The sequence below is a fragment of the Equus przewalskii genome, chromosome 9 (genome assembly GCF_037783145.1).
Source record: "Equus przewalskii isolate Varuska chromosome 9, EquPr2, whole genome shotgun sequence".
Taxonomy (NCBI): Eukaryota; Metazoa; Chordata; class Mammalia; order Perissodactyla; family Equidae; genus Equus; species Equus przewalskii.
Window position 1 is genome coordinate 21,112,200 of NC_091839.1, and position 8,079 is coordinate 21,120,278.

At 42.2% G+C, this 8,079-nt stretch overlaps 1 protein-coding gene across 1 annotated transcript in view; it reads right to left on the minus strand.

The window, feature by feature from the left end:
- The window catches only part of LOC103554192 (zinc finger protein 615-like), a 39,997-nt gene extending 35,549 nt beyond the window's left edge, over positions 1 to 4,448 (minus strand). The window contains exons 1-2 of the mRNA XM_070559535.1: positions 4,313 to 4,448; positions 803 to 1,311 (exon numbers count right to left, since the gene is read on the minus strand). Coding sequence (XP_070415636.1) covers positions 803 to 886 — 84 coding nt within the window. The 5' untranslated portion in view covers positions 887 to 1,311; positions 4,313 to 4,448. The remainder of the gene's footprint in view (positions 1 to 802; positions 1,312 to 4,312) is intronic.
- Between the last annotated feature and the right edge of the window lie 3,631 nt (positions 4,449 to 8,079).

Consider the following 8,079-nt stretch of genomic DNA (forward strand, 5'->3'; position numbering starts at 1 on the left):
GCTAAAATTCCAACCCTCTAATCAACACTTGGTCTTCCAGGGGACCAGGTCCCATCCTGAAGTTATCCAGGGGCCCACCCTGAGTCACCTCATTAGCATAAACTCAGATAAGACTCAAAGGGGCTTGTCATGAACAACAAAAGACACTCCTACCACTCAGGAAATTGCCAGGGTTTTAGGAGCTCTGTGTCAGGAACTGGAGACAAAGACGAAATATACATATTTTGCATTACGCCACAATGAGTCATTTGTGTAATTAAAATAAAGGCAATAAAGAGGTGGGAGGTGATAACTAGATTCTGAACACAGGGAAGGGCTCTGCATTTTCTGAGAGAAGGTGAAGTTCTAAAGCAAACCCTGTGCATCTCAACAACCCAAGCCATCACCAGACAGCAGAACTTATAACTCCCTATGGCCAAATCCGCACTCAAGCCTGTTCACAGAGGACCGCTGAAAGCCCTGCAAACCTTCCATTTTCCTGGGCACTTTAGGTTTTATTCAAGGATAAACCCTGACGGCAACACGGCTAAGTACATAAGTACATAAGTCACCAGGCTGTGGTCTCCTGAACTGTGTTCACTGAATTCTACTTGGTCTAGTCCTACAGGGACTCAGAATAATCGTGTAAGAAACAGCGTACACAACCTGCTTGTACATCTTTTTCAGGAATGCTGCCAAGAACACACAGTCCACCATGTCACCATCAAAGAAATCTCCCAAGACTTAAGTGCCATAAAGAGTGACATCTCCTGAGGAACTGATCTTATTTCTCCTCAGAGTCAGCACATATCCTGTAACTTACCATGATCCCCTGGTTGTGATGGCTGTCAGAAATATGAGCTACAAGTTGACAGTTGACATAACCACCCAGGTCCTGCAGAATCATATATTATATTCCAACATTGGTCAACATTGTAGTACGAACCCTAGGAACAATATATTCCTGATTCCATTTTGTCCGGATTTTAAAGGTCCAGTCTATGTGTATTTCTCCCCAGAGCCCATTTTCCCCCAAATTTATCCTTTTCATTTAGTTGAAATGATTCTTTCAGGCCTCCATAAATCCACGAGGGAATCAAGTTAAGAATAAAACAAACCAATAGTCACCTGGGCCTTCATCATTTTCTTCTGTTTTGGGAAATGCCCAGTAACTGGGGCGTTCTGTGTTCAGTCTCTTCTGGATCTGCCCTAAATTTCTATTCAGAAATCTCAGTCTCAAGTCAAAGACGTCTCATGAAACGACCACATGCAACTCCAGGAAGCTCCTCTTCATCCTCTCCTTCATCTCTCTTTCTCTTGGGAAGCCAGGACCTACGGGGTGAAGAGCAAGTTCATTTCGGGTGATACATTTCCTCTGGGCCCAGATGCCGTCCCTGTTGCTGTGCACTCACCTTACATCAAGGCCAATATTTCTAACTGTCTTTATTTAGTGCCTCTGATATTGTGATTTATAAGAAATATGTATATTCACTTATTCAGATGCCCAAAATATATTTCTCCAATATATTTGGTTTTAATCCACAGTTCCTGGCTCACAGCTCCCAAAACCTTGGAATTTCCTAAGTGTTACGAATGGATATGTGGATTTTGGGGCCCAGGACAGTGGCAGGTGAAAGTGTTTTGGTTCCTCAACATGGAACCTCTCCAAAAAAAGGGGCCGACTAGCTGTCCCTTTGCATTTTTATGGAGGCTTCATTACATAGCCATGATTGACTAAGTCATTGGCCACTGGCGATTGATTCAACCTCCAGCCCCCACCTCCCCTCCCCGGAAGTTGGGGGGTGGGACTGAAAGTTCCGACCCTCTAATCACATGGTTGGCTGTACTGGCAACCAGGCCCCATCCTTAGGTGCTTTCCAAAAGTCACCTCATTAACGTAATAAAGGACACTTTTATCGCTCTCATCACTTAGGAAATTCCAAGGGTTTTAGGAGCTCTGTGTCAGAAACAGGGACAAAGACCAAATATTTATTTCTCATTACAAATCACAATATGACCAGAACTCACCCAAGTCATCTAGTAAGAGCAAGAATCCAGATTAAAAAACCAGATTCAGGGGCCGGCCCTGTGGTGTAGCGGTTAAGTTTGGCATGCTCTGCTTTGGCGGCCTGGGTTCGCAGGTTTGGATCCCAGGCACAGACCTGCATCACTTGTCAGCCATGCTGTGGCAGCAACCCACATACAAAATAGAGGAAGACTGGCACAGATGTTAGCTCAGGCTAATCTTCCTCAAGCAAAAAAAGAGGAAGATTGGCAAACAGATGTAAGCTTAGGGAGAATCTTCCTCAGCAAAAAAAAAAAAACAAAAAAACCCCAGATTCATTTCATCCCAGAATCCACACACTTGTCACTGGGCCAATATTATTTGGAGATGCTCAGATCATTCACTTAGAAAATATAAAGGAATCAATTAAAAAGCTACTGTAGAACTCTAGTTGAAAGGAATGAGACAGGAATCAGCCTAATGAGATAGTGTTGTCTGCAAGATAAGGCCCCTAACCAATCAGCAAGCTAAGAGAATTGATAGAGACCACCAAGATCCACATTCCATAGCCTCCAGACTTTCCCAGGCTTATGCACATGCCCTAGCACCCAGGAGTTGACTGAAGGTGACCCTAGCCCCATGACCATAGTAAAAATCACACCAGGGGTGGAGAGCTAGCATGCTAATGATAGATGCAACACATGCGGTGGCATGTCAAATAAGAGGGCAAGTGCAAGAAAGACCGCACCTCTACATGCCACGACAAGGCACTCCTCTCCAGCCTTTGCCTAATAAAAAGCCCCACAATCCTGCTCCCTAAAGAGTCAGTCATCTGCCCGTTTCCCTTCTGCACCGGCTACCTTGTGCCTCCCTTGTGCACAAGCTAATAGACTTTTACTTTTCTACTCCCATTTGTTATCTCTCTTGATTTCTATTCTGGGGGACAACAGGAACGCTGAAGTATTTCGGGGAAATCATGATGTCTGCAATTTACTTGGGAATGCACTAAAAGTTCTTTCAAAAAGAAGGAAAATAAGATGAATTAATGAATGGAGGGATGGATAGATAACTGATAGAACAAGTACAGTAAAACGTTAGTGGTACAATCTAGGTGGTAGGTATATGTTCACTGTAAAATTCATTCAACTTTGCTGTGTGTTTGGAATTTTTCATAACTAAACGTTGACTTGGAAAAGGCTATTAGTAATAAAAAAAAGTTCAGTAAAGTGACAAAAACAAAATAAATATTTAATAATATTTTTAAATTGCTTCACTGTGTTAAAGAAAATTAGGAGAACGTGAGATTAAAAAGTTAGAAAAAAAGACCCTGTTTACAATTGCAACAGGCAAAAAACCAGGAAGGAGATAAGTGTCAGTGAAACACACCCTTGGATAAATCGTCAAATCCTAATACAACCCCAAAAGCAATAACTAAATATTTTAAATATTCCAGTGCAATCCAAATAGCATGTATTTAATCAGATTCTAGTCACAATGTCACTGGTTGTCTCTCCCGTTTATCTATTAATGTCGTCATTTAAAAAATTCTTAATAAGAGAATTTGTATGATGGAAATGTTTAGAATATGAAATTAGCTTAAAAAAAAATGACACCAATGTGTCCACAGTTTATCTGAATTACGAAAATTCAGCAGAGAAAATACAAGCCCAAAATTGAAATATACGAACACTTGAATAAGAGCTATCTTTGGGAAATAAAATTTAGGGGTCTAGAAATGTCATTTTAACTGGCGGTAGAAAGAATCTGAAGGGAAGTATCCAACTGAACTTGAAGGAGGAAGGAAAGAAAGCTCATCTTTAATAGAAAGTTTACCAGTTGAGATTTGCTTAATCATGACCTCCCTAAACTTCACATCTGGGGGACGAAAGGAGACAGTGATCGAGGGGCCTAAGGAGATTTGCAAACAGTCCATGGAGAGGGAACCGTACTTTAAGGTCCGAGGGGGAATGTAACGTTCATCAGGTGTGTCTAACCCCTGGCTCCTCCATCCCTGAGCCTCTTAACTACATCCAGACACCGCTTTCGTTGACAAACACCAACTCCCCTCCAGTTCTCAATCGCTGAGCCCCACCGACAGGGGGAGCTGCAAAGACCCCAAACTCTGATCTCAGGGATCCCAGTCCTTGCTCGATAGACCTGTAATGCCTGACCACCCGAGCTCCCCATGCCGGACAGCAAAGACATCCCAACTTCAGAGCACGGTCCCGGAGCGGCAGCTCTTCCCACGGACCCTGCGGGCCTCCGACAAGGACGGCCACAGATCCGCCTCCCTCCTGAACCTAATCCACAAGAGACTCACACACTGACCTGCTTTTCCCTGGATCCCACTGCAACCTCCTAGCGGCTACACTTAACTTTTGCGGATTCTTTCATTCCAGCACCGTCAACCCAGCACCCGCCCCGACCTACGGCGGCCGAAGAGGGAGCGAGAGGTTTTTACGCAGCGCGGCAATTGGACTTCCGGCTCCTCCTTCGAGGGTAATATGTCCGCGCCCTCTGCGCCACGCCTCCCTGGGGGCAGCCATCTTTGAATATTTGCGGTACGGAACGGAAATGGCTGTCTTTGCGCCGCTCACCAGGATGGCTAGATACAGTGAAAAGGCAATGAACCGTTACCTCGCTCCACCCTTCAGCCCGTGGGCGGCGAGGCTGGAAGGGTTGCAAACAACGCTGCGCAAACTGCGTAGATTTTCAGAGGCTCGAGCTTACTTACACAATATGGCTACGTCCAGCTCAGCGGACAAGAAATTATGAGAAATGGCTCAACGAGCCCGGCCATCTTAGAGGAATTTCAGGTGTCGGTACAGCAGGAAATACGCCCCCGAGAAGGGGAGAAGGAGAATAGATCATTAAGCTTGGAAATGAAAGGGCCGATGACAAGTCCTTGCATCTCAGCCGGTGAGGTCAGACTTAGAAGGTGTGAGTGAGGGTGAAAACATAAATTCATAGCCCAGGTCGCCTTTGGGTCAGGCCTGTTTGGAAAACACCAAATGTTGAAATTTGAAATTGGGGTCTATGAAATAATTGGATACAAAAGCTACTAGGACGCTGTCGTAGCATCAGCAATGTGGCGTCAATGAGTTTTGAAGAACTCACACACAGCCATTCTTTCTGGGACAGTATCATCACGGCCTTGTGCTTGCAACTAAGATTACTGGACGAAGATTCTGGAGCATCTATGTGCTGTTTTGTCACTTTCTTATGTCCTCCCCAACTCTGCTCCCATCTTACCCTCTCTCTGTCCCTTAGTCCAAGTTCTCTCCAGCTGTAGCAGCAGTAAGCTATGGCAGAGAGAAATCAAATATTGCATACAAACTTGTAAGATAATATAAATCGGTCAACTATAAGGACAGAAGTGTCCAAAAGCTATTAAAACTATCCCATCCAATAGGAGTTGCTATAATTTTTTTTTAAAGATAAAAGAAATAAAATCTGAGAATTGGCCCATCCACAAATCGGCCTGCTTCCCATTAAGAACGATGTTTAATATCTTTTCATGTTAATTGGCTATTCAGAGTCGCCTCTTCTGTGAATCTTTTCCCATAGATTTTTACTCTGTTGTCATTTTCTTATTGATTCGTAAGAATTTTTCATGTAGTCTAAGTTTTCATCCTTTTTGAGTTGTGTTGCAAATGTATTCTCCCAGTCTGTTTTTGACGTCTAGTATATGAAATTATCTAATTTTAATGGAGCTGAAATTTAAAGCTCTCTCCTTTTGTGAACAGATTTTTGGGACCCCTCTCCCTGGTCTAACAGGCAAATCTAGCAAGCAAACTGCATCGGCTTTAAGGTAATATAATAAAAATCCAGGCTGTGCTGTGAAGCAGCCGTGCAGGCAATCTTCAGCCTGTGTCAAAATGACTTTGCAACCCCACACCTCATGACTGAAGACACCAGCTGGAGAAATCAACAACAGGAAAAGATAAAGGGTGCCTCCCTCCTACATGCGCAGCTGCATTTCTTAGAGATTGAGGGAATAATTAATGACCCTGGTCCTTGCCTCCCTCCACACATAGATAACATTAGCATCCCTGAACTTGTTTGATGTATAACCAAGAAATTCTTGTTCATGTTATCTTTAATGTGTAATCTAAAGAAAAACCAGATATACCCTATCCCTTTTGATGTATATGATTCTTAGATGCATAAGCCATAAGCCTTTCTGCACGTACACTGCTAAGAAAAAAGGGTATATAAACTGTGCTTCGATCTGTAGACCTCAGAGCAGTTCCATCAGAGTACTCTGTTGAACTGTTTCCTGGGACTAAAATTCCTCACTTTGATTATTGAATAAACTCCTTCACTAATATTTACCTGGACTCTTTATTTCAGTTGACACGATTATAGTCTGTGCTTCGTAAATCTCTTTAAAGAAATCCTTCCCCACATTAAGATCATAAAGACATTCTCTTGTATTTTCTTCTAAAACTTTTAGAGTTTTCCTCTTCATATTTAGGGTCCCAGGGGTCAGCAACTGCACCCCATGGGTGAAATGCAACCCACAGCCTGTTTGGCTTTGCCCTTAAGATTGGTTTTTAAATTTTTAAAAGGTTAAATAAATAGAGATCATATGTGGCCTGCAAAGCCTAAAATACTTACTATCTGGCTCTGCAAATAAGTGCTGATTTTTAATCTAATACAGAGAGTGCTGATTTGTGTAGGGTGTCAGGTAGACACCTAATTTTATTTACTTTTTCCATAGGATAACTAATTATCTTTGGACCCTTTTAAAAATAACTCCACTGAAGAGTTTGGCTAGCCTTGGTTCCTAAGAAAAAGGTAACCTCTAAACCCTTAGAATTTCCTGAGTAATAAGTGTGTCTTTGTTATTCATGGAAAGGCCCTCAAACTGAAAGATAGTTTCTGCTAAGAAGACGACTCAGGATAGGAGCTGGCCAGCCAGAAAGACCAACCATGTGATTAGAAGGTTGCATATGATATCCATACACATATCAGTCTAACCTCCAGGGAGTGGAGGAGGCTGGAGATTGAGTTCAACCCCAAATCAATCATGTGTATGTAATAAAAACCAAATAAAAACTCAGTATAAGACGCTCAGGTGAAATTCCCTGGTTGGCAATACTCTTTTGAGTATTGTCATACCTCAGTGCTGGGAGGGTCATGCATCCCTGAGGATGACAGAAGATTCAGGTACAGAACCTTCCCAGAGTTTTCTATGTGTCTCTTCTTTTGGTTCATTCTAATTTGTATCCTTATGCTATAATAAAACTGTAATTATATGAATAGGACTTCCAGCGAGTTCTGTGAGTTTTTCTCACCTGAGGAAGAGGTCTATCAGACCTGACAGTGGACATGGGAACTCCTAAATTTGTAGCCAGTTGGTCAGAAGTGAGGGTGGCCGTGGTAACCCCTGAACTTGCAGCTGGTTCCTGAATTGAGGACTGTGCCCTTAACCTCAAATTTGGCTAACTCCATATAATAACCCTTTTTTCACTGACTTGTAATGTCATCTCAGTTAGATATCCGATTTCCGTATGTGTAGATCAGCTTCTGAGTTCTCTTTTACAATTTGGAATATGTATCTATCCATGTACCTAATACCACAGTATATTAATTACTATATATTTATAGTAAATCTTGTTTATTATCAAGTAGAGCAAAATCTCTATTGTATTTCTTTGTTAAAATTGCTTGAGATGTTCTTGACTATCTGTCTCCTATGAGAATTTTAGGACTGGCCTAGCCAGGATTACAAAAAACCCTGTTGAGATGTTTTTTGGTTACACGGCAATAGATAATTAATGCAAAGTTCTTGCATACCATACTAAGGAGGTTAGACCTTTGTGTTAAAGGCCATAGAGAGTTGCAGGTCAATTTATGAGCAGCATTTCCAGACTGAGATGCACCTGTTACATTAGGTTATGTTATAATAAAACCAACACCAAAATATCTCTGGCTTAAAACAACAAAGATTTACTTATCACTCATGTTGCATGTCTGGGAGTTCTGCTCTGCATCATCCTTGCCATCACTCAGGACCCAGGTGGAAGGAGTAATCTCTACCTGTAATATTACTGGTTACTAGGAGAGATGGAATCAGAACATAGAAGACT